Source organism: Poecilia formosa, unplaced genomic scaffold, assembly GCF_000485575.1.
Source record: "Poecilia formosa unplaced genomic scaffold, Poecilia_formosa-5.1.2 Scaffold2, whole genome shotgun sequence".
NCBI lineage: Eukaryota > Metazoa > Chordata > Actinopteri > Cyprinodontiformes > Poeciliidae > Poecilia > Poecilia formosa.
In genome coordinates this window covers 2,195,687-2,223,576 of record NW_006799941.1, presented here as the reverse complement: position 1 = coordinate 2,223,576, position 27,890 = coordinate 2,195,687, and the positions used below count along the sequence as shown (strand labels likewise).

Below are 27,890 nucleotides of genomic sequence, written 5' to 3'. Positions count from 1 at the left end.
TGGGAATATTGCACTCTAGATCAAAACAAAAAAAACTGACTTGGGGTGTATTCATGAGTGACACATTGGTCTGCTTTAAAAAGAGTTTGCTTCCCCCAGACAGACCAACTATAGGAAATGTAGGTTGTTACGTCAAACGAAAAAAGGCTGACCAAGGGACTTTTGCAGTGAGAATACATTTTTAAGTAGAACTTTAATTGTTTTTTTTCTTTCCAAATATTTTGACTACTGGGCTTTGACTAACAGCAAACAAAACAGTTCTTCCTTCATAAACCGAACTGATATTTAATGCCAACAGACAGTATAACAAATTATTACAAAGTAAAATGTCTTTTTATGAACTACAAGCGTTAGAAAAGGAGTGGGGCAGAAAATTACCCTTTTAAGACAGCCTGGACTTCCAAACTGTTTTTAATTGAGAGAATAGATTATGACAAAAGTCAGAATTATGTCTTTTTGTACATCAAACAGGTTTTGATTTTTGCTCTTTGATTCTGTGCCTTTGGCTAAGTGTTATCGCTGCAGTAGTAACCCTTTTCTCCCAGGCAAGAATGAAAATGCTTAGTATTAGATGCCATTATTCCACTCGTCACGAGACAAATAACACAAAGCATACTTGATTGTTCCTTTGACTGATTTTTTCCCCCCAACAAACTCAAAGTAGTATTTGCTATGCTTAAGTAAATGAGCACCATATCTGGTGCAACACTGTATCTGTTTAAGAAATAGTGACCATTTCTTTAGGATAAAACTGTATCTTGGTTGTTCTGCACCACACGGGGGGAAAAAAAATGTTTTGTTAAAAAAAACAGAGTGAGAAAAGAACAAAATATAGTCTTCACTCTCAAATCTGCAAATCCAGCTAAAACGTGAGCAAAGCTACTAATTTCTAATTGCTTTGCTTTGCACAGTCTCAGATCAGAATGATGAGGGCAAACAGTGGACTCTATCAAGGCAACGTGTAATTTCCACAATTTTTGTTATACTTAATAAATTCAGGCATAAACTGCACAGCCACAAAGACTATACAATCAGACTGCTGTGATTCAGAGACCAGGCACCATAAGAACAGGCTAGTGAAGTCTGGCTTTACCTCCATCAATCATCTATGGGGCAGCTGACGTCACTGATGGCCGACATTTCTGTGTGACTGTTTATACTAATCTGTCTCTAAAAATATGTTTGTCTGCATATTCTGCCTTGATTTAGACCAGACATGATGCTTAATAGATATGTGGGTAATAGATGTATTTGTCTAACACGATGCTTAATCACTGTCAGCTAAACTAGCCCCCAATGTAGCTCTCAAGAGACCATCATCAAACCCTTTTATGGAAGTCCAGATTTATTGCACATAATCACCCATCTCAGAGGAAACATTCTGAAAGTCATTATTTCTTTTTAACTGGGTGTGTTCAGCATTTGGGGAAAAATATCTGCTGCTGTTAAATAAGGCATGACAATGATAGTCAACTGTCAGCAACAGCTTTATTAATATATTCTTGCTTAGTAAACTAGAAACACCCACTGATCCCACTGACTAGACTTTAGACAACAAATGTACTTTGTAAATGTACTTCTCCCATTTGCTATAAGCTATGAAGTAACTTATTCAATATTAAAGTGATCATTTTTCCTAAAGTGAAACCTTGCTCGAATCCTGTTTTAAATTTTACTGAAATGTATCAAAGTGAATACACAACAAAAATAAATATCAAACTGCGAGCCATGTGAATGCATTCAACCTTCAGTATGTTACCTAACCTATCCTTATCTTACCTAACAGATAAGGACAGATACGCAGTTTCAAGTGATTCTCTGCTTCATTCAACTTTTTCCATTATGAGACCATTGAAAAATTAAGGAAATATATTCAAACTGGATTAGAAGTTTTTTTTAGTCACATGTGGGAAATGAGCAAAAGGGATATTTACAAAATAAAGTCTTAAATACCTTATTTTAATCCAATGTTTAGGTATGAATTCATACCTAAACTCTTTGGCACAGGCATTTCAGTTACCATTAAATGAAACCAACTTTGTGCAGAAAGTCGCATATAAAAAGTGCAGAACCCACAGTGTTCTGGCTATCTTTTTAAAGTGGCACCAAAACAAAGCATATTCGAGGGCTCCTAGTCGTCAGTGAAGTCCTTTCTGGAGAAAGAAAGACGGAGTGAGCGAAAGTTTTATGTCAATAGTCCTTAACAGAGATAATGTAAGAGCAGAACTTGATTCCTCACTTGAAAAGACAAGTTGAGCGTCAACATCACTGGGTCCAAGGAAATAAAGCTGAAGGGCCAACCAATCCAGCTGGCCCTACCACATTCAGCCAGCACCAAATACCATTTGAGTTTTTCTTGCAGACTTTATAGCCGACATATGAATATAGTCTGTCAAAAACACAAGTATTTGTTTATTCATTTATTGAGAATCAGCTCCCAGCCAGGTGTGTCGTGCATTTTAACTTCACGCTGCGTAAGTACAATCTCTACACATCAAAGTGTTTATCAAAATGATTTTAAAAAATTTTAAAACCAACTGACAACACAATATTGTGTAATAACAATTATTAAGCTATTTTATTAGAATATAATAAATGCATTAACTGATCAAATATTTCTAAAGCTCATGCATATTTGCAATGAGCATCGTTTAATATGATAAAACATATTAAATGAAACATTTCAGAAAACCTTGACTTATTTGTAATTTAAAAAAAAAAGATCCCATAAAAACCAAAACATTTGTTTCTCTTGATTTAAGCTAGAGCTTGAGCTTTCGCACATGAATTTTTATAATTACAGAAATAAAGCTTAACAAATTAACAGTGAGTAATGCTCACCTACATACCGATGGGAACTGCAATTTAATTCCCACCATAAAATACTACTGGATGACGGGAATGTTGAACACTACTTTTGCAAGTAAATTTCACATATCCTAGCTGTGATTCTATTTTACACAGTAATCATTACATGTAATTGAAGAAGAAATTACTTTAAAAGTAGTTGTAATAATTTACTTTTGAAGTAACACAGGCAAAACACTCTGGGACAAAATGTATTTAATTCCTTTGCTGTGCATTTATAAAATGTCTGCTGTGCTTGTGAAATGTTTGGAAAACCGAATAAATGAATTGTTCTTTGTTTTTTTTTCTTTTCTTTTTTTTTCTTTAAAATCTACATTTTATGCAGCGATATCATGATAAACTCAAAATTGTGATATTTTAATGTTTGGGTTTTTCATAGTTGCATAGGAAGACGTTGAAATTCAGTTTGATTTTAAAGGGGCTTTAAGATATCTCACCTCATTTCTTACATTGATACATTTTGTATTGCAGTGTTGACTGCTGTGCCAAAATACTGCAAGTCTCCCTCAAGGTCATTACTTTTACACTGCAGAGATCACCTGCGTGATGTATTTATACGTGTACGCACACTCTGTGCCGACAGTGGTTTTGCTCAGAGGAAAATGGCTGTGTATCACTTATAATTGTCCTCTGAGAGTCATTTCTTTCTCCTTTTCTCACTGCATCCCATTTCACTCTACGGGTTTTTTTCCCCCCCCCCCGACTTCTTCCAGCCCCTTTACAGAGTCACAAGGGGAAAGAAGGAAAGGGAAGGGCAGACACGAGAGAGGAGAGGAGAGGAAAGGAGAAGCAGAGGAGTTGAAGAGCGGGAGAAATTGTCCTTATTAAGGAGACTGCAGTTCCATGTGAGAGATCCCTTGTGGGACAGAGATTAAATAGACTGCGTCAGAGGGGAACATGCGTGAGGTGCCACAACTGGAGGATGCGATTAGTACGATCATTGAGGAAGGATGGATGAGGATGGATGAGAGGGGATAAAAAGAGGTAAAGACAGAAAGGTGGGATTAAAAAATGGATACGAATGGACAAGGAAAAAGACAGAATACAATAAATAATAGCTAAATGTGTGTGAAACATTAACAGAAAGGAGGGGTGTGAAGATATAAAGGAAGGGCAGAGGGTGGCAAAGCAAAGGGACAAATAGTTTCCTGAGCTGTGTACATAATTCAGATGCAAAACATGAAGTAAAAAAAACACCATTTAACCACTGTGTAGTGAAGTCTGTCATCACAGCAGCATGGCACTAGCACGATAATACAAAAGAAAACAATAACAGAAAGCATGTCCAATCTATTAAACGTCTTTTGATTCCCAACTCTGCAAGAAAACCATTTTTTTATTATTTAATATCCAATTTATTTGCAGATGCTCAAACTGACCTGCACATGCTTACAGTCTGTGGGAATGACATTGGAAAAATACAGCCAACTGAAAACAAGTGTAAACCCCCAATCACTCAGCATCTTTATCAACAACGTGACCAAAATAATACATTAACATTTGAATTCCATAGGAAAAATGAAGCCAGTTTTATAAAGTTTTATAAAGATAAAAACAACGCAACCACATGGCGTAGGAGTCAGTCACACAGAACGCGACGATGCATTTGTAAATCAGACATCGATGCATTCTGAGCTAACACATAGCTGACCTTGTTAAAATAAGCTGATGAGGCCAAGATCTCGCACTTCACCAGCAACTGAAAATAAATCTTACTTAGCAATCAGCCATTTCTCTGATACATTTAAGAAGCCCATTTAATTGTTTGTCTTTTGCTGGCCTCATTTAGCACAACCATGTCATGCATCAGGAAAACTTACGGTGATGCAAGAAGACTCTGTGGCACGCATCACAAGTTAGAGCTATCTAACCTCAAATTTCCAATGACTCTTGATGGCCATAGATCATTTGTAAAAATTATGTTATGAACTTCGTAATTAGTTTTGCCCTCTGAGTTATAGAGACCTTTGCTCAATGGTGCTCAGTTTACAGTGGCGTTTTAGATAAGCCGTTTAAATTTGGCCTCCAGATGGAATCATGTTGTTCCTCATGCTTGTTTTAAAATGTTTTTCCTCAAGTTTTGCAGAGGATCCCTTTCAACTCATTTTGCTTTGATGCAAAGGATGACTTTTTATGATCACCAAAAGCCACACTTATCCCAAGTTTTGTTTTTGTTTTTGCTCTTCTTGAAGTTAGGTTATAAATCCCTATTATGGAGATTAAGTTTTGACATCTGTTGATAAAATCCAATTCATCCAATGTCAATGTCTCAAAGCGTCAGAAAAAAAAAGATTTCTGAAGCGTTATCGCAGGCATAATCAAAAATCGGTTTTGTTAAAAAAAGAGGTATTGAGTGTTATGCTAGTCACGTCATGTTTATTTGCATTGCACATTTCAGCCACAAGGCAATTCAAAGTACTTTACACCATAAAACATCAAATTGTCACCATGTAAAACAAGCAAACAGTACATTTTGCCAAATGCCATTATCAAAATCAAACAAATACACATCAAATATATTGGTAAATGTTCAACTTTTTACTAATCAAAGGCAATTCTAATGGTTCGATTTATTAAAGGAACTCAGTGATTCAGCTGTTTTGTGGTTTTCTGGAAGTTTGTTGCAGATTTGTGTTGAATAAAAGCTGAATGTCGTTTCTCTATGTTTGGTTCTGGCTCCAGGGATGTAGAGCAGACTAGAAACAGAAGACCAGAGTGGTTTGGAAGATAGACACAACAACAACTGGGGTTTAATGTAACTTGGTTCTAAGCCATTCAGTGATTTATAAACTAACAAAAGTATTCTAGGGATCAATGATTACCGTCATTACTAACACAAAAGGTAGGGCATTAGCAATTCCCTTCTTGTCACTTGCTAGATGAATGACAAAGGGATACTTCAGATTCTACCTAAATTTGGTGCAGTCTTTATTTCTCTAAACACAGATTAACATCAGTCAACAGTCAAGGTCACATGAAAACAATGTGCTACTTCTTCAGCTCGATGTGCTACTTTCCCAGCATTTCTTCACATTGCAACTAACTCTGTGAAAGATGTGCGAGTAGAAGGGAGACATGGTGAAGGTTATTGATGTAGAGCAGGTCTATTTAGGCTACACTGCACACTGGCCCATTGGGATGCCAGCGACCGACCAGCTCACGAAAATAGAAATGGGAGCGAAGGAGGAAAGGAAAGGAAAGAGACGTAAGGTGTCGCAAGTGTAGAGTGATGGGAGGTAGAAGCAGATAAAGGGCAAGTCAAAAGGTTGATGGGGAGAAGGTCTGGGGGAACCAAAGGGAGAGGTTGGGAAGTACAAAGGATTTAGGTGAGTAGATATTAATACTAGAATATTCTAATGAAGAGAAAAAATTTGTTGCTTTCCGTAGTGATATTCTAAAAGACACACTGTGACTTATTGTGAAGGACCAGGTATTAATTGATCTAAAAGCCAGTCCTGGTTGGCCTGTCTAAAATCTGACATGTTCAACTGTGACTGTTAGCATTGATACATTTCTGTGAAAACACTAGATTTGCCAGATCCAGAAAAGAAAATCTAGGTCGTAATCTGACACCAAAACATATTGCCACCAGGGGACAGTGGTAGATTATATTTCACATATCCTCTAAATCATTTATCCATTCCAATAATTCACAAGTTATTTCTAAGCAACTAAATCCCAAAAGAACTTTATATATCCCTAAGATAAATGAGTTGTGAGATATTTTGCTAAAGAATTTGTCATTGTGACAGAATACATCACAAAGGATAAAGTAGCATATTGAAATAAACAACACTGTCAGTACCCACACAGGGAGTCTTTGTGTTCAGAATGGCTATTGTTCAGACAAGCCTTTAAATGCCTGTTCAGTACTTCAGTAACTACTATGCTTCAGCCACTGCATTGTGAGGAGGAACCTGTTTCAACCACAACAAAATGTCACAGAAGCTCAGTGTCCAAATCGGATGCCATTATAATGGGACTGACTGGCTGAAAGATGCAAAAGGACAGTGGAAGACAAGCCTTCTGAAGCAGAGAAAAGGAAACGGACAAATACCGCAAAATCTACATTAAGCTAATGTAAGCACAGCAATGTAAATATTAATCTCTGCTTTGGATGAGCAGCGTACAAAAATATTCACATCCCTTAGGCTTGTTTGAAATTTGTCACAATAAAACAACAAACTTGAGCGTGTTTTATTTCTTCAAAGCAGGGATTGGAATTGACAACTACAAAATTCCCACATAATCTATGCCAAACAGATGCTTCTCTGTTGTCAAGTCTCATTCTAACTGGTTAATGTCTGGTTCAGTTTGCAGCATCTCCGTTATGGTCTGTTCCTCATTATCATGGACGTGAATATGGGCGGTAACGTGGGTGGGCCGTGAGCAGGAGTTGTGGTTAGCTCTCCAACGATGTTAGCAGCGACACTCAGCAATGGAGAGCCTTGAGGTTGTGGTTTTAATCGATTCAAATAAACCCCAATATTTCTATTTGTCTTCTGGAGATCCCTTGCTGGCCCAAACATAATTAAACACTTCAAATTAGCTGATTGTTTTGCTACTTATAAAAATAACTATTTTGTAGAAGTTCATTTTTTAAACATATGCATTAAAGCCTTTTTAATTTAGGTAATGCAGTCAAAAGTTGTGAACCACTATCCATGCATTAACTTTATTTCAAAGGAAATTTCAAACAAAGAAAATAATGCACATCATGTCAAACTAATATTATGTAGTTACGGATTTTTATACCGGGCAGCACAAAGCCATTGTTCCAACAGAACGTTGACCGGAGCTGGACCATTTCTCACTTCTTCATTGCATGCATGTTCTTCAGAGAACTATGCTGCTTGCAAGACTGCATGTGTCGACATGTGTTCCTGGTGCTGCTCATTATTAAACTCACAATTACGTTCCTCTACACCGTGTCGCTCTCAGACCGACGTTATGCCTGCATTTGTTTATTGCAGGAATGTAAATCACAGGCCAAACATTTCAACCACCACAATGTTCTGAGTTAGAACCTCTGTTTTAAGTCTTTAAGTAAGATTATTTCACTTATAAAGTCTTGCTATAATCTGCCACTAGGAGCTAGACCATAAATACTTTTGTGTTTTTGCAGTGTAAGAAGGTTAAGGTACAGATCTAAATTTGTTGCATTTAGATCAAGATTGGTTTTATTCCAATCTTGTGATGAAACCACAAGATTGTTTTTTGATCCAACCCTTACTCTGTTCACATAACGGAGTAAGGTTCCCAAACAGAACAAAAATTACAAAGCTACATATAAAAGTGTTTGGCACAAACTTGTAAAAATATGTGGTAAGTTGTGTGACAAAGGTGTTTTTGTCTTGTATGCAGATTTTTTTTGTTAAAAGATTGTTGCATGTACCCATATTCCTTCTATTCCCTTTTGGCAAAGATCTTGATGAGTACGTTCTTAGTCTCTACCACAACATCAAATAGTATTGATGACTTAAGTGCTTTTTCTTCATCCTGGTTCAGTAAAAATAGAAGTGCTTTTATTTCTATTATAAACTTAATGTGCCCTACCCAAAGAAACCTTCCAATGTATTATTACTGCGTTAAACATTCGCTTGATGAAATAGTTGTACTGTTGGTACCAAGCAGTTCACTCTTATCAAAGAATCAGGTCACATTCACAACACGTTCTTGGAAACTAAAATCTAGGTTGACAACTTAGCTTCCAACCCAAGACAGAATCAATGCCATTAACCTGTTGGCTGTCTGACAGCAAAGCCAAGACATCACCTCACCGTTACCTACAAGGTGACACGTGCGTAACTGCATCCTGCCTGCAGGTGTATGGTACAAGGAAGGGGAATACTAAGAAGAGCAAAGAATCAGAGCCAGAGAAACCATTGTCCGTTCTGCATTTTCCCTGAATTGTGGCTCTTGAATGTCTGGTTTCTTCATTGCAGTCAAGCATAAAATGTACAAGAAATACTTAAGCATTCTCTTCAGCAGCTCGAGATACATTTAACCTCTTCTTGTGACAAAGATATGGTAGGTTTACCATTTTTATTACTTCAGATGCTTTATGTCTTCATGCCTCATAGGATAATAAATTGACCTCAGTGAGGGCATTTTATACAGGGTCAACTGCAGCCTCCTGAGACACAACTTACAAACACATGATGACAACAAGCATCATCACATATGTTCTACAGAGTAAATATAAAGCGGTACAGAGGACTGTTCTGAATTGGAAACCAGTGGAAGTTTTCAGACAAAAATCAAACATGGCAAAGATGCATCACATCTTGATAATGTACGATCTCAGAAAGAGACATTAAGAAGGTACCACAGAAGAGAAAGTCTGTGTGTCCATTAAATACATCACAGAATATGAATGGAGAAGTTCTGCCATTTCCATCATTGTCTTCTTTGTTTCTTTTTGCTCATTCACTGGGGGGTCTAGACTGCTCGTAAATGTGCCCACATGTTCAACTTTTGTCACCGTTTGCGTCTCGTGTGTTGTGGAAAACATTTGCTTGTTGCTGTTGCTTGTCGCTCCCCTTGTGTCGAGCTCAAGTTCCTGAAGGCCGACTAAAATGTGTTGCCTTTGTTTTGATCTACGTGCAACACATTGAGTTGAACATCTCAAAAAACTGATCAGGAAGTTGACCTAGTCTTCCATAGAGATATTCAAAATGTTCAAAGGTTTTAATAGTGACATGCTGTTCAGCTATGAAATGTTAAGCTGGCATATTTAATAAGGATCCTAATCTTTTTGGATTTGTTCCTCCATCTTTCACCATCTTGCTGTCATCCTGTGATTAACTTTCTTCCTGATTGCAGATACTAATGTTCACTCCTGGGTCTAGGTCAGTTGAGTTAACTTTTAACAAATCAGTCAAAAAATTCATCATGAATAGAAGAAAACATATCTAACAAAACATTATTTTCGATCGAAGCAAAACATTTTTGTGTTGATTTGGTCACATCTGTTGTATCATCATTACCTTGTTGTAAAAGCTATTCTAAAAATCTCCAAGGTTTTTCAAAGAACTTAGATACCATGCACTTTATCAAGCATCACAGATTCTCCCCCTTACATTATATTGGGTATTAGGCTCTTCAACAAATACTCATCCTTTCGCTTCACAGCAGACCAATTTGAAGTGTTTGTGTTACAGGCATCTCAATCTTACTTCATCTGGTCAAAGCACATGGTTCCAATTAAAGTTCTAGTAGAGAATGGTGAATGTCACACATTTACGTGTGACTGTAATTGAAAACTACTCTTCTGGCATCACTCCTGGTTGGCATCTATATTTGTCAAATGATCATCGTGGAGACTCACACAAGAAACAGATCACAGTCTTTGCTGCAGGTTTCTAACACTTTGTTTTGGAGATTTTTCACTACTCTAACCCATAAATCACTGTCCATGGTAGAACATTGACATGCCTAATCAGATCAAATGGTTCATGGCCTAAAAAACTAGTCTGTCTATTGCATACATATGTTCCAGGTAAACAAAAGGTCAAAACAAAAGGATAATTTGTTCCTAGTTTATATGACCTAATTAGAAGTTCCTATGCACTCTATTTTTGCAAAATTACTTTAATTAAATTGCTGTTAACAGCTTTTGGTCACCAATGATTGTGCCCCCAGAGATTGTGATGAAAAATACTTTGGTTCTTTGCTTTTTAACTTTCGCAAAGATGACCCCGAACTTCTTTGCATTCGTTTGATCGTTAAGCTTAATTGAATCCCAAGCTTTGTTTCCTCTTAGAAGAGCTCAGAACAGCAATGTTTCCACCAGTCTCTAAAAAGAAGCAGATTTCTAATCAAGGATCCCAATGTCTCCATTCTTAGAAAACCGAGCAGTAGCTCGACAACCCATCCAGCCCCTAAATGATTAATAGGAATCACCAGACGGCCTTGTGCTGTTATCAGCATTACCTTCAAAGAAACCCATACATAAATATATTCTGGGTATCCCTTACAAGAAACCAGACTGCTGTGTAAGTTCAAGATTAAGAACTGATCATTTACCTGAGTCAAAATTCAAAGCCATTTTTTTCCTTTTCAGTTAAATTTTGGTTATTTCTGTAATTAATCTTTTGTAACTGGAACAGTTTTTAATTTTTGACATTTCATAGCAGAATATTTCAAAAACAAAATGGAAGTGCAAAGATGCTAATAAAACAAACAAAAAAGATGAGTATTAATTAAAATGGAGACCTGAAGGGGGAATAAATGTTCAACATTTTAATTAGTTAATAATTATTTCTGAATATATTTGGTCTCCTCTGTTGTGTCTATATGACAATGATGCATGACTGGAGTTCGAAAGTCAGACTTCAAAGTAAATTGAGTAGTTCAAATATCACACAGTTATGGTGATTACATAAGAACATGAACAGTAAAGAGAATTTGGCTAGAGGTGACTAAGCATATGGGATTATAGCCTCCCTGTGCCAAAATACATTTATACATCACATTAAAAACACACACACACACACACACACATATATATATATATATATATATATATATATATATTGCAGAACATTAAATAAAAAAAGAAAAAATATGTTTCTTGCTCTTTTGATTCCAACCACATTCAGTTCACAGTGGCAAACCCTGCAGCCCACCCCACGTGGAGCAGTACCTTTACTTTAATAAATCTGCACCTGATTGGCTGAAAAGCAAGATGACCAGAGATGGTGGGATGCTTCTGGTGGGGAGGGGAGCGATGTGGGCTAAACTGTCCAGAGATATTTCTGTGCATACTAAACAGATTTCTCACTCACTGCACAGCGCAAATTTTTCATATGCACCTAAAATGGGATCCCCCAGCCTCATGTGTTATTCTGATGCTGTGCTTACGTATTCTCCAAATGCTTCATGAACACTTCTGCAGCTATGTACCTCTATCACAGGTTGCATTTAAAAAAAAACAAAAAAAACACAAGCACATACTAATGTAAGGAATTAATTTGCATAGCTACATACTACACAGTAGTGCACGAACAGTATTCTCTCTAAACATAAGATGTTTAATGTAACACACCACCACCACTACTCATTTCATGTGGACAAGTAGAAAATATAGATTTACCTTCAGTGGGTGAGGTTTTCAATCGCTTGCACAGTCCCTCCACTGCCCCATAGTCCTCTTGGAGCTTGACCACTGCCTCTGTGCCACGAAGCTCCATCAACGATCGCAGCTCCATAACAGAGCAACCAAAGCCAGCCTCATGGTTGCCCTCATTTCTTTGGTTCTTGGCATAAAAATCGCTATTGGACATGTCCCCCATGGTGTCAGCTTTCAAGTCAGTTGGATTAGTGTTTGTTATTGCTTATTGAAGAAAAATTGCACAACAGAGCTCAGTCTGATTAAAAAACAAAATCTAAAAATAATTTCAAGCAGGCAATAATGACTAAAAAAAAATAGAAGAAAATGCAAGTAATTCTTGGGGATAAAGATTATTACAAAAAGAAATAAAAAAAAAATCCAAGGATGAGACGCCTCTGTTTCAGGTTAAGCAAATTTTAACAGATGAAAAATAACACAAAAAAAAGAAAAAAAAAAAGAAAACTAAAGTCCAGGAAAGAGAGCAACGGCACAGGGGAAGGAAAAGGGGGGTGGCAAATCACAAATGGGGAGCATCCAGGTGCTGGACAGCCCAAGTGGTTAGGTCCTGAGGAGGGCAATGATGATGGTCTCAGGTCCTGTAGCTCTCAGGCTCACCACGGCTGCAGTCCAGACCCGCTCCATGTGTGGCTTCCCATTACTGCTCTTCTGCTTTTGCCTTTGTTGCCTCTCGGTCTCTACGTGGTGGTCCTCCCCATCACTGCTACAGAGAAAGAGGAAGAAAAGAGAAGGTGTCGAATTCCAGAAATGAATTCGGAGAGGTGAGAGAAGGAGCAGGAAGAAACACAGAGAGAGAGAGAAAGAGAGCACAGGAATGAGCGTTGTGTTCTCAGGGCAGGGGTGAATGCAGCAGTAGATGGTGCACAGCTGAAGGACAGCCTCTCCTGGCTGCTGCAGTAACTGTGCCTCTGCTGTCTCTATCTACTGCTGCTGCTGGTGCTGCTAACCTCATTCTGAGTACACACACTAACTGACAGAGAGTGAGCGAGGACATAAAAGACAAGGAGAGATGAGATTGCTCCTTTCTGGTGCAGAGAGGAGCCGAGTTGTGCGCGGGTGGGAGGCTGGGGCTCCTCTGACGACAGAGCAGGGATGCAGGACGTAACGCTGCGCTGTCACAGGGAGGATGGGCTGAGCCACGAACCCGCTGCTGCTGTCTCACCAATAAGTAAACTGCTACTGCACTCTGCAGTGACTGACCTTTTCTGTGCAGTCACTCTCTGAACGACACATTCCCCACGATTGTCGTCAAGTAATTATTGGCATTAATCAATCTGGACCAGTTATCCTGTCCTGCAACGACAATGCTATTAGAAAAGCTAAGGAGGCAGAATGTACTTAACTGAAAAAGTTAATTCAAAGCCATTTAGATGCATTTATAGAACAAGCTATAGATAGATCTATAAGATAGAGCCAGAATAATTTTAAATATCTGTAGATTAAACTTAAGTCTACCTGTTCACAATAAAGCTACAATAATCTAATACTAGGGATTCAACAAGACGTTATCTTGTGATCATAATTGTAGAATTTTAAGCTTCTCTGACCCATGTTGTAATCAGCTATGTAGCTAAATATCTGATCTTTTTTGGACTCAAAGCTAGCTATGTTTAGTATCGCTGGAGTTTGAAAACAGGAACCCAAAAAGGTCAAAAAAGCTACTAGAAAGGAAACGAAGGCACCCATCAAGTAATTTCAGGTAGTTTGCCACAAATGGAATTAGACAACAAATGATTCAGGAAGTTAATTGAATAAATGAAAATTTGGTTTATCTTTTAGAAGAGCTTAAGAGGACGTATTATGCAACATCAACTACATATCAATGTGACTTTAATAATGTCACCGTCTCATCAAAAACACACCTGGAGAAGTGGTTTTGATTCATTCATGCATGTGAGAAATCCCTGAATGTCTCATGGCAAAAATTGTACAAAGATATAAAATTTTTGAATTTATGAGTTTTTAAGCATCACAAACAAAAACTTTCATGTTAACAGAAAAATTACAACATATTTAGAGCAACATGTTAAACCAGTCGTGGATAGTTACTAAAAGTATTACTATTAAAAATAACAGAACTGAGTAACATCTGTATTGCAGGTCAGTGCTTAACAAAATTTGTGATCAGACACACAAACTCTGATCAGTGTGTTTTTATGTACAGTTTGCAAGAATGGCATCAGTGACTCAGCATTTGCCCCTCTAATCAAGTCTTCACCAGATTATTTAAAGGTTCATCATTAGTAATATTATTCAAAGTGAACCTTTTACCTCACTGTTGCCCTTTATCACCACCCACCCACACAGAGGGGGACCTGGAATCAAAGCTTCCAGTTTTGTATTCTGCAGAACCCTGCAGTGACTGGAGTGTCTCTCCATCATCTGTAAATAACTTTGCTTTGAGGTTCTCTAGAAGCCACAATGTTGCAACACCAACATACACTTGACCTTTTTAGATAACAGATCCGACAAAAGAGCAGAGAAACCAAACACAGGCCGACTAGTGTGAGCTCGCAAATACGAAATATCAGTGGAAACAAAAAGTGACCACTCTAGAACACACTGCAGATTTGTTTTTTTTATTATTATTATTATTATTATTATTAAAGGATGAGTGGATACAGCCACCAGCCGAACGGAAGGACGAATTATATAACATTTAAAAACTACAAATTGTTAATGTGGAGTCTAATATGTTTTCAATAAAACTGTGCTGATATTTGAGAATAAAAAAAAAGCAATGTTTTTCATACTTAGCCTGTTGAGGCATTTTTACATGAATACAACATAAAAGCGCAGCTGTTGGGAAATCCCCTCTGGATGTTTACATTCAGCTTGACTTTGTTTCAGGTTGAGTATTCAGCAACATCCAGAGCGAGCTATGCATCACACAGCTGTTGAAAATGGCGTAAGCTGATAAAGCTTTGATTTAGCCCATCTTCAGTTCTGCACTGTAGCTGCATGAGAAATCTTAATGTTCCCCAGTTTTTTATGGTTTGGTGCAGTTGTTTCCCCCCCCTGCAGCAATATATGACCTTGACACAGTAGGACGGTCAGAGTTTGCCAGCATGTGGATAAACATATGTGGAACGAAGGCAGATGCACAAGATGCATTATTGCTTATTAATGTCTGACCCATTTTGAAGTGAAAATGTCAGACAATGATAATAAGCCAAATCAGCATTTTGTAAAGATGGAAGCTAATGTTTTGCACACGTCCTCATTACTTTTTCACCATATCATAATTTTAGTCATATATTCTAACTCCAAGTTAGATAAAGCAGAATGTTTTCAGCACAGCATGTGCTACATGTATAATGAGGGACGGTGTGGCCTAAGCAGGTCAAAGACCCAATGTCGAGGTGTGGATAATTAGTAAGTAGCTTCTTTACTTTAGGCAAGATGGGCCAAAAAAGGTTTTGCTGATTCTGATGGTTTTGTGGTCATGCCCTAATATCTTAGCAAGTTCAAGAGTGCTGAATCAGTCATTTTTGACTTTTCAAATATTTTGTTGCAAAAACGTCAACAGGGTCACAAGAGAGGGGAAAAGATGCAAATTTTTCTGCAAAGTTTTTGAGAAGAATCAAGCGTGAAGCTACCCGTTATATTCAATTCCTCCAACTTACCTAAAGTATCCAAAAGTACAAGATGTTCAGGGTTCAGAGACATTGGTCCTTACCGCCAAGGTAAGGACGGCTGAAACCCAACCTCCAACAAACAAGACACATAAGCTAAAGTGCCACAACTGGGCCAAGAAATATCTGAAAACAGATGTTTTTTAAATGTTTAATGGACTGATCAAATGAGAGTGACTTCACAGACCAGATGGATAGACCAATGGCTGGATCAATAATGGCCACAGAGCTCCACTTGGAGTCAGACGCCAGCAAGGGGAGGCGAGGTACTGGTATGAACTGGCATGATCAAAGAGGTGCTGGACGGATCTCTTTAGGTTGACAATAGGTTTAAAATCAAACCTTCTGCCAGTTTTTTGAAGGTGCTTTCTTCAAGCAGTGATACAGGATGTCTGCATCTTTCATAAAAACTATATTTTTTATGCAGGACAATGCTCCATTAAAATAAATCCAACTACTGCATCTCTGCATTGCTAACCAGAAAAAGTGCTAAAAGACAAAAAAAACACTTATGACATTGACCCTTTCCTCAGCTGATCTGAACCGAACTGAGAACTTGTGGGCATCTTAAATGGAAGATTTACAGTGAAGTAAAACAGTCTGTCTTTGAAATAATAAGTACAATTCCCATAAATAAAATAATAATTGTGAATACTAATGTATCATATGTGCATGAGCAAAATGGTTAGGAATTACTTATGCATTTATTTTTGGAGTGTTAAGCCAGTACAGAACTGTACTGCTCAGATTTTTCTTTAATTTTTTGTGTTGTATCTAAACAGTCTCAGTCAATGTAGAGGGTTATTCTGGATAACAAGTCCAAACTTTATGCCAACCAAAGCTTCTGTGATCTCCAACTGGTGATTAGTGACAAAATGACAAGAATATAATCCCAGGCCATTAGAAAAACTGACTCAACAACAAGTACACTGCCATGTTTTCTGTAGATGCAGGATATGTTCACATATGTGCGGTTGCTAAAAATATGCTTGCATTGACAGATTACCTGAAAGCAGACAAGGCTTAAATCACAAAAAATAAAGGACAGAAGGATGACAAGAGCCTTTATTTTAGTATTAATCTCCAGAAATCTGTTGAATGAGTTATTTTCAGATTGAATATAAGAAAAATGTGGAAGAAGGAACTGTGCAGGTTATGCCACGACATCTGCTAAGTAAAATCTAAGTATGGTTGTTTACAGTAGAGCCTTGCTTTATCAAAATGAAGATGGATAAACAGCGATGATAGCTTCATTTGTTTGAATTGCAATGATTTGTAGAGAAGATTGTAAAAAAATGCACAAAAAGGAAATGGGACATTTAAAGAGAAGGTGACAAAAGTTTAAAAGCAGAGAAGAATGATTTGCATGGCTGACATGATCATTCTAAGTCCAGTCATTTCAACACAGTGAACTTCTCTTCACAATGTAGCTCCTACAAACTGTTTCTGTATTTCAACCCCATCCACCACGACAAAGGAGTAATCACAAAATATTGAAAGAGTGATATAGAAAGGAACTCTAGAAAAGGCCAAAGCAAAGGCTAGGTGCAGTGTTAGCTCCTGAATGTAGGTCCTGTCTAAACAGAGACAGTATATTTTCTGTAAATAATTTTTAAAATGTTGCCCACACCGCAGAAAATAATGTATTTGGTATGCCGGACCTCTTGGTGGCACCTTGTTTCTTATTTGTGAAAGTGAGGCGTATGCGGGATTGAGACAGATGGAGCTTTGATATCATTGTTTTTTTAAGAAAAAGAAAAAATACTTTGCTCATATGTTCACATCAAAACATGAAACCAGCGTTCTGATCCACTCCAGAGCGGTTTAAAAATGTATTATTTTTGGCCTCCTAAGATGGCGAATTTACGGGGATGTACATGTATATGATAATGTTATCATGTTATCTACATGTAATTATATATTAATAAATTGATGTATGTAGCAACAAAGGGTCACCTTAGTAAAAACAGGGTGCTACAGTGTATTATGATAGTTTTATAAATTAAAATAGGATACAATAGAAACCTACTGTTTTGGTCTTCCTGTAAGGCCATCCTTGGATCTTGTACATGACATTGTTAATATGACGCCAAACCATTCTCTGTACCATCTTTCTTGTCAGTTTCTAAATAAAATTCCACATGCTGTGCTATCCTTCTGTCTGCCTACCTGCATATATGCCAGTTCATCTCCATAACTGTTGGCATCATCCCCATCATTTGACAGTGACTAATAAGCAACACCTGAGCAAACATCCAAGGACAAAGTGCACATTTTGAAATAATTAACAGCTTTTCAGCCAAAAAGCAATGCATACTGTACTTATTAGGACTTGTCAAACTAAACGACAAATGGGACACCCGTTAAATAAACAGCTCTGTGGCCAGACGTTGACACCATATGACGGCAACACATATAATATGCATGCCTTTTTAAATGTTAAAAGGATGATCTTGCTAATTGAAGCGAAAATAAGTTTACTATTCTGCCCAAAGAATTTATGTTACACCGGTAGTTTTTGAGGCAAACTCTACAACGTTAACTATATAAGCAAGTAAACTAATTTTTACACATAAAAATCTGGTTCTTTGTAGAAATAACTGCTTTGCCAGCAAGCATTTTTTGTTTTGGTTGAAAATGTATCTAATTAATACAGACATCTCAATTAAAATCAGTACGTTTGATTTAAGTTTTTTATTTTAGAGGCGTTTAAATGAATATTTCAGGTCTAAGTTTATATCTGTTTTAGCCGAGATTGACAAGCATAAAAGGAAAGTAGTGGAATAAACTGATCTCAACCTCTCTGTTGTTTACCATGCCTTCAACTAGGTGAGCCATATGTCATTACTTGTACATACATGGAAGTAATATCGAAGATGGAGATTTTTATACGTACCTATCCTGGTTTTACCTTTGTTTCTTATGAATTAATAAACTTCTTGGATTAATACAAGCAATACTTTATTCCTCATCATTTTCTGCAATATTCTGTGCAAGGTTATAACTGAAAATTACAACTTATGCTAAAAGAAATGCTTTTTTTTTGTTTGTTTGTTTGCTTGTTTTGTTTTAACAGAAAAACTTTAGCACCTTTGCAAATGTGGGCTGTCAGCATTTCTGTAAAGATTGTCAGCAGAAGAAAGCTGGTAAAAGGTCCTGGTAGACGGTTGTGTTGACTGTGGACTTCAGAAAAAACAGTGGACCAACACCAGTAGATAACTGGAGCCTTCACACTGGACTTCAAGCAACATGGATCCTGTTCCTTCCCACTCTTACTCCAAACTCTGGCACTTGGTTTCCAAATGAAATGCAAACTTCAGCTACAGGTCAGTTCTTTCACTCTTCCGCCCAAACAAGACACATTTGACTTCAACTATACTTCTGGAGTGTTTTGACATGAGCAACCTGACCTTTGTAGCCCACATGTTGGATTTGTCTGTGTCCAGCGTAGGTCCGCTCCCTCTGAAGCTCCCCCTAATTCTTGAAGAAATTCAATAAATTCTGCTTGATGGGGCTTTGGTTCTCCCTGTTGTTGCACTTTTTCCTTCCACTCAACTTTCTATGAATATGACTAGACAACACAAAATGAACAACCTGCTTTCCTTTTATTTTGAGCACTGTCCCTGTGTGGCTCACTCTCCTTTTGAAGGGTGCAAAATGACTGTCTTCTGGACATCTGTCCAGTCAGCAGTCTTCCCCATGATTTTGTAGCCTACTTACCCAGACTGGGACACTGCTTAAATGCTCAGGTAACCTCTGTAGGTGTTTCAACTCAATTACCTGATTAGGGTGTGACACCATGAGTTTCCAGGGTTTAATTTTTATTCAACATTCTACTTTTGTGAGACAATGAATTTGGAGTTTTCGTTATTTTTAAGCCACAATCAACAAAATTACAAGATACACTTGAGATATTTCACTCTGCATGATGAAAAAATATGGGTTTTACTTTCTAAAACAACTAACCAAAATATTATACTTTACTATAATATTCTCTCTCTTTTTTTTTAGAGATGTACCTGTACACCAAACACAGATGTATGATGTAATCATAACACTGTCACTGCATCGCTTCCCTTGTGTTTCATGCACAATCCAAGTTTGCTGTCCTAAATAAGCCTCACGTAGTCTTTAACAGTCTCACTGTATCTGTCTCTTAATGTCCTTGAACACAGTGAGAGGGGGCACAGGAATAAACTGTGCCTGCACCACCACAGCATACAGGCACACAGCTCCCTCTGCCTGTGAGAATGAACAGTGCAGATTTGTCTGCACAGCTGCTTGCTTATCTCACCTTTTTTTGTATGGTTTTGATTTCACAGTGCGGCATTTGAGGGTATAACATGACAGATTTAATTTCAACGTGAATCTAGAAGCAGTGAACATCTTTTACATCATAAGCAGCACAATTTATGCTGCCATAGTATACCAAGTCAACATCTTACTGTCATAAGAGTTCAGTGTATGCTGCAAAGCTTTTTAATGAGACTGTAATATATATTAAAACATGCTAGCAGTGTTGCGAGGGTGACTCCTTGTCTACTACTTCAAAGTCAGTTATTTCATGGCCATGAAGAATGTAACGATCTTAATTTTAACTAAGTGAAGGAGAAATAAAAAAAAAAATGTCCATGACATCTAGAAGTGTTACATAAGAATTTTACAATCAGGGTTATACATGCAGTATCACCTGGAAAATATTAAAATGTGTTAAGAAATGAAACAGTGGAAGGGAAAAGAAACACTTGCACCACATTAAGGGAATTCCCTGATACGTAGTAGGATAGAGAGCAGCTGCAATGCAGTACAGTACTGAAAAAAAAAGAACGATGTTAACTGAGGTGAGCCGTTACATAACAACCACATGGAGAATCTTCTCTCAGCCACCATCGCTGCTATCTATTTGGGTTTAAACAAGCCGTCACGTTAACCAAGAGTAGCACGGACACTGGTGAGGAGAAGGTTATTTTACACCACAGCTCTGCGGAGCAGAAAGGTGGAGAAGTCGGTCAGATAAATGTTCACACAAACATTTATCCCTCTGCTTGTGTTTTGAAAGGCTTCTGATAAATTGGACAAAGCAGTTTCAAGGCTCGTTCTGTGTCAGAGAAAAGAGGGAACTGAGAAGCTTAAGTGAGATCTGATAAAGATTTGCCATAGGTGACTGATGGGCTTTTATTATTTAGTAGCACTTTGGTGCTGTGATCCAGCTTACATGTTCTGACTTGTAAGGTTTTTGACTTCTGTATTCTAATTGTTTTTTCACAGAAAAGACCCTTTGATTTTTGAACAGTACTATATAACTAAATGTTGATTGATTGATTGATTGATTGATTGATTGATTGATTGATTGATTGATTGATTGGTTGGTTGATTGGGGGACAGAGACCAGAGTACAAATAGGTCTTTTATATCAAAGATCCTGAGTTTTTAAACCCAGAGTGAAAAAAATGGGATACGTTGTTTGATAATCTCAACGCGTCTCGTTCATCTATAGTTTGAGGCTTCCCCTGTTGTATTCTGTTTCTGAGAAAGATTATAGTGCATGGATACAGTTTAAATAAAAACACAATATAGACAGATATAATATCATCCCTACATTACTTTATTACTGCTGTTTTAAACAATCAGTGGTGCTTGTGAACCACTTAGTTGAACTTTCATCTGCACCAGCGGCAGGAAACGGTTGTAAAACACAGCAACATTTATTAAAACCATCTGAGTGTTAAACAGCTATGTTTGAAATATTGTTTTTGGATTCACTGATAAATAAGTGCCTGTGAGAGTAACTGTAAGTAGTGAAATGAGGATGAAGACATTGGAAGATGTTTTGGCTGAAGATCACAGACAGTCACCTTGTCTGATGTCTACCAAGTACCGGCACCAGTTAAGCACAGGACCCAGGTTGGTTGACATCACTGAGCGATATAAAGAAGGTATTGTTTAACAGATGCAATTCTCAGTATTGAATAAATAAGACCCATCTGATAACATAAAGTAGATAAAAGAGCTCAAAAAGCCAAATATGATGCCACAAACTATAAGAAAATCAAGAATAGGCTGAAAAGGATTAAAAAGGGATTTTTAAATCTTAGGAACTTCAACACAAAACCTCCCCAACAAGAGAGGACCTAAAAAACGGAGTGAAAAAAAGTACAAGAACAACTTCTCAGGACGACACAAAACAAACAAAAAAAAAACACTAAAACCGAGGAAAAAAACAATAGTACCCCAGACACACCTAGGAAAAGACAAAGCTAGTTTTCCCTACTGGCAGTCAAACTGCAGGTTGAGTTGCATCAAAAATATGTTAATGTGAAATAATAATAACTGGAGTGTTAGTAGGTGTGTTAACCCCAGTCTTGTAGTCATGAAACAGAATCCAATCTGGTAGTTTGAACTCGAAATCTTAAAAATCTGTCAAGACTGTGAAAGTTGTGAAGTGTGTCCTCAGCTTAAAGACCTCACTTGCCTAAGTTGGGTTATTGTCTATGATTCAAAAACAAAAGACTAAATAAAACTGGATCCACTGCCAAAGCCAAAAGACTGAAAAGCTTACCAAACAGAACACAAAGGCCCATCATTTACCATTTGCTAAAGCAATTTATTATTTTATGGACTGGAAAGGCACAACTGGAACTTTTTGAAAAGTGGGTGCCTGGCAAAATCTGGCTTAAACACATACAACAATTCAGAAAATTATATGTATATCAACAGTGGTCTTATCATAACTGAAGGGAACTATAAGTTCTGCTGTCCGACATACAATTATGAAGGAGAAAGCCCCGCCAACAGCTTGTGATCTTAATCTCAAGTACCCTTGGTTTATGCAGCAGGACAATGATCTAAAGCATTCCACTAAGGTCACCTCTCAATGGCCTATAAATAAAATCTGAAGGGGTCTAAGCAAAGTCTGGACCTAAATCACAATCTGTACATCACAAACGGTCAATATGGCTGATTTAAAACAAATTTGCAAATAAGGCGCTCTAAATTTCACTACAGTGAGGCGCAAGACTCCAGTTATTATGAGCACTACATGAAAGCTGTTTCTGCGACGGGTGTTAGATTATGGGGCAAACATTTTTCCCGCACAGGGTCAAGATCGCTAGCATTTAATGCTATTGTTTAAAAGTAGCATTTCACTTTAATGAGAGGAAACATTTAATTATGGCAACTAAAAACAAACATGTCTGTAAGTGGTCAAATACTTTATGACTTTGTATGTACATAACATTTCTCTGACTTTGTTCAACTTTAAGGATCTGCTTACTCTTTTTCTTTCACAAAAATATATAAATAAAAACAAAAAAAGCATGTCTTAAATGTTGATGACTTTCAACAAAGTAGATCAGAAACACGTTTTGAAATGCATTTTAAGCTGCATGGTAAAAATTATCATCCTTGGTGGAAAATGACAATGAGGGGAAACAAAACTTAGGTTACAACTATAAATTTGTTTATAGTCACTTTGTTTAATCCTGTTATAAGAAGTGGTAACAATCGTTCTCATCCCATTAGGGTTTTGAAGTATGTTATAAATACCACCGCTGCTCTGAGTTACTATGTTGTATGTTTACATTAGCATACAACGGTAAGACTGTCCAGTTAAAATATCTCTACACATAAAATAACTTATATGCCAAACACTTGCCATATGTTTGTGAAATGTTTTAGATTAAAATAAAAAGAAATGTTTTGAATACATGTTTTTTTTGTTTGTTTGTTTAGTCCTGACAGAGCAAGTGTGCATAGGATGTTTGGAATCAAATACGGGCTACACAAAAGCTCTAGGTTTATGGATATCAACAAAGGCAGTTGCTATGCAAAGACTCTTTGTAGAAAGTGAATTTAATTCAGCAGCACAAAAAAAGTCCAGAAGAGCAAATACAGGCATATTGCGTCCTTCCAGCAGTTCAACAAAACACGTCACACTGCTGATGTAATATCAATACCAGCATGACAGTGAATAAAAAGCTGCTAATCTGGCTGCAGACTCTGGGCGTTAATAATTCATTTGTTGATTTAAAATGCCTAAATCAGGACAACGAGACACACATTGCTGCTCAAAGAATAAAAATAGGCCTACATTTTTAAATAGATATAAAAACATAGTTGTTATAACTACATAGTTGCTACAACTACGTTATAACAACGTAGTTATGTTGTTCTAACTACATTAATATAAAAACATAGCCTATATGTTATGCTATGTTACAATAAAAGTTGAGGTAATAAACTAATAACTTTCAGATAGGATGGAATGGTTCCAATATTTGTAAATTAAAAATATTTCTCTTTAAATATTTTTATTTAAGATCAATGATCAATCAGAAAAGTTGTATTCAGTTATAGCTTTTGCATCTTTTGCAAAATTTCACTAATTTCCAAAGAGGTTACCAACAGTATGAACTTATCAAGGAGAAAACTTGAGGAAAGGTCTAACCTCTGCAAATGTCACAGAAAAGAAAAAAAAACTGCACATTCACACAAGCCACAGTTCAAGTCACAGAACACAGAAATGTAGTCTGAGTTTCCATCAATTTCTGAAAATCTACATGTTTTTTGTAACACAAATGTAAAGTTTTTAGAATTATCCACAAACAAAACTATTTAATTTTGAATTCTCTGAAAAATGTTCTTTCCCACCAGTCAACATCCTCCTGACTTTAAATCATGTCCGGGGAGGAGAGCTCTGACATCCATTTCAAGATCTTTTTTGACTTTTTAACTAATAAAACATGACACCCTCTTTAGGCGTCCAGGATAAATGAGAACACTTATTCCAAGAAGACCAGAGCAACCTTTGCAGGAAACACTGGATGGCATTCTTGGATTTCACGAGTTGGACAATGTTGACAGCACACAGAAATACTGAGCTCTTCATTAAAAATGTGATGTAGTGAGTATTTAGGTAATAATAGGAAAGAAAAATTACAATAATTGAATTATTACCCTTTAACTATGGTAAAAATATAAAAAACTTCTGGTTGGAAGGTAATGAGTAAGAATTTTGTCTTCGTTAGCCTACAGTCAGCTGTCTCTTGGAGGTTAAATTTAAAAAATGCTCCTTGCAAAAATGAGCACACTATAATAGTTTCACAAACAAAAAAAGCAAAAGGAAAGGAAGGAAAGCATTTTTGGATGAAAAGGACAATATGCAAGCCCAGCAGAATTAACCTGATTAAAACACTAAGGGAAAGTGTTGCGGAGCATAACAGCATAGAAGTCAACAATCAAAGTCAACATAAGTCCATTAATTATAAGGCAGGGAAGAAAGCAAGTGTCAGGACAAACACATCAAAATAATTTGTTAGCAAACAAAAGAAGAAAGGTCAAATGAATATTTAAAGCTCCAATACGTAACTTTTAACAAAACTGTTTTTTACATATTTGTTAAAATTATCTTGATGTGATAAGACAGATAATCTATGAATAAAAATCTATCTCCTCTGCCTTCCTCCTATGGTCCAGCTGTCATATGAACAAATGCACTGCTCTGTCTGATTCAACCAATTAGAGCCAGGCAGAGGGTCTTAGTGTTTTAAATCATCCTGTTACACCACAATATGTAATAATGTAATAAAATCGAGCTTCAAAATGTAATAAAAACAGTATTAAAACCACTTTTTGTAATAATTGATGCAAAATGTAATTAAATCCTGCAGCACATTTTGTAACATTTTAACGCCTTATGTAATATTACATAATGCACCAATTATTGCAAAATGGTGAGGTAGCTTTTAGAAATAATTCCAGTGTGTTTTTAAATAACATATCCTATATTCAAGAAAGCAAATTGTGCTATATTAAAGTGATCAACAACACTATGAATAAGATTGAACCAATCACTCTATTATGATGACAGATATGAACTTGCCCACAATTCGAATGCTACACAGGGTCAATATAACTGATGAACAGCAGGGGGCGTTTCTTTAATGAAGACTGGCGTTAGAGAAAGGTATGTCTCTTGCACCCCAAAATATTTATAACAATAGTTAATGTCTTGTCAAAGGCGTGAGCCGCAGCCTCACCTGTACGTTTCACATGTTTCGTGAAAATAAGACTTGTAGATGTTTCCTGTGAGTGAACTACAAAGAGAAATAATTCATAATGTATGACAGAGACAAGGAGAGTGAAGTTGGCATTTATTGTCCAAAGTTTCAAGGATTTAAATGTGTCTAGGATCGACAACCTGAGTTATTAAAGGTATAATGAATAATAAGTACACAAACAGTGGTTTGTGATTGTTTATTACATAATGTGCCACACTATTACATTGTCATTTCTAAAAAAGAGCTCCCTCCAAATTTTGTAACAACCGGCACAAAATGTAATAATAATAATAATAATAATAATAATAATAATAATAATAATAAGGCAGCCGAAAGTATTACAAACTGTGTTAAAGTATTTTATTATATTTTGCACTGATTATTACATAATGTGGTTTCAATGGTGTTTTACTACCATTGTAATAACCACAACATGTGATTATTACATTATCACATATTGTGGCATTACAACATAACCCGGCATTACTATGGCTTTCCAAGCCACCCTTTGCTCTCTGCTACACTATAGCTCCTTCCCAACAGGTAGCCTGCCATGAATGCTAAGGGTAGCTAGGAAAGCCAATGATGATGGCAGATAAATGGTCATCCCGCAAGGGAAAGTTGTTTCTCTTCCATTAGCACCTTGAGTGACAAGGAGACAAGCATGGTTGACAGTACTGCGTCACTCCTCCATGCTCTGATTGTTTTTTTTTTTTGAGCGGTTGAGGACCTTGGTCTTTTCAAACTGTCTCATTACATACCGTCACGAAAAATATACTTTTGTAAAATTTACATACTGCAGCTTTAAGAACTGGCGACAAATTAAGAACAAGTAAGAGGTAACTGGAAGTACTGTGAAAGACGGACAGATAAAAGAAAGGACAAAAAAAAAAAGAAGTAGAAAAAAAAAAGAACGAGAAGGATCCATTTATGTGTCTTTTTATAACAAGGGTCTCAAACTGCGTTCTTGGAAGGCCACAGTCCTGTAACTTTTAGATGTCTCTGTGCTTCCTGGCGCCTATAGCTCTGTAGAGCTTGACTCCATGCTAATGAGGCAGATTCAACTTATTTTTCAAGAGATGCATCTAAAAGTTGCAGTAGATGCAACTCTTAGATGCAGTTTGAGACCACTGCTTTGGGGTCTAGTGAGCCACATTAACAGCTATGGTGGGATGGAATTGGCCCCCCAAGCCCAACACATGTGCTCACATGTGCAGAGCACACAACATGTGCTGTACATGGTTGTGAAAGTGGAATTCAAAAATGGAAACAACCAATTTTTACTCTTTCAAGTATCCAATCTGGGGTACTATCTTTATTCTGGGTTGATAAGAGTCGAGGTCACAAAGTCAGCTTTGTGTTTGAAGTTCAAAACACGTATTTAGTTGTGAAACATAATAGCTGCCATGCGCAGCTGACATTTTATACTTCAGAGGCCGGTTTACTGTCTCTACCATAAATACAATACAGCAGACGTCCATGTGAGCACAGGGAACCACTTTACCCTACGTAAAAATACTAGGACAGCTTCCAGTGCTGTAGAAGAGTTCTTTTTAAAAAATTCACATTTTTTGTAAGCTTTAAAGGTTGTTTTTTTTTTTTTTTTATTTAAGAACATGAACAGAGTGCTGCTTAATCTTGGAGCATTGAGCAAAGCTCTTTTCAAAAATGAGTGACTGCCATGAACAGAGACTGTTGAAAGTGGTTTCTGCAAGAGAGAGTCAACAATGTATCCCCTCAAGGAAGGCATACATTTTTCCCCCTTGCTTTATATTAAACAATGAAAATGGGAAGCCGCTGTTAAAAATCATCAGAGCTGGCAACTTATAAGAATTTTCTCATAAGTTGTAAGATTCAGCAAGCACCCTGAGCAAGTGTGTTCAAGTCTCGGGTGTAACTACACCCTTTGAGGTTATTACAGGTTATTAATGTGAAATCAATTAAAGTTCATGATTTTTTTTTCCAAAACTGCAGGACAGGCAATATTCTAAGATGAACTGAAGACACATTTAAATTTTTGACAAATATACAAAAAAAAAAAAAAACATTTCTATAAAAGTTACCTGCTTCATGAGAATTTTAGATAGATATTAAATGCCTATTTTACTTGCTCACATGTAATTGAAAATTGACAAATGGAAAAAAAAAATAGGTGTTTAGAAATGTTAACATGAAAGCAAGAGATATTTTATTGTA

At 36.8% G+C, this 27,890-nt stretch overlaps 1 protein-coding gene across 14 annotated transcripts in view; it reads right to left on the bottom strand.

Annotated features, from left to right (window-relative positions):
- atp2b2 (ATPase plasma membrane Ca2+ transporting 2) overlaps positions 1-27,890 on the bottom strand; it is a 119,001-nt gene that overhangs the window by 55,085 nt on the left and 36,026 nt on the right. For 11 of the 14 annotated variants that reach the window (XM_007549290.2, XM_016670381.1, XM_007549315.2 and 8 more), the window contains exon 2: positions 11,966-12,704. In XM_007549290.2, the coding sequence (XP_007549352.1) occupies positions 11,966-12,164 (199 nt within the window). In that variant the 5' untranslated portion in view covers positions 12,165-12,704. The remainder of the gene's footprint in view (positions 1-11,965; positions 12,705-27,890) is intronic. The other 3 variants (XM_016670369.1, XM_016670366.1, XM_007549298.2) reach the window with 1 other exon arrangement.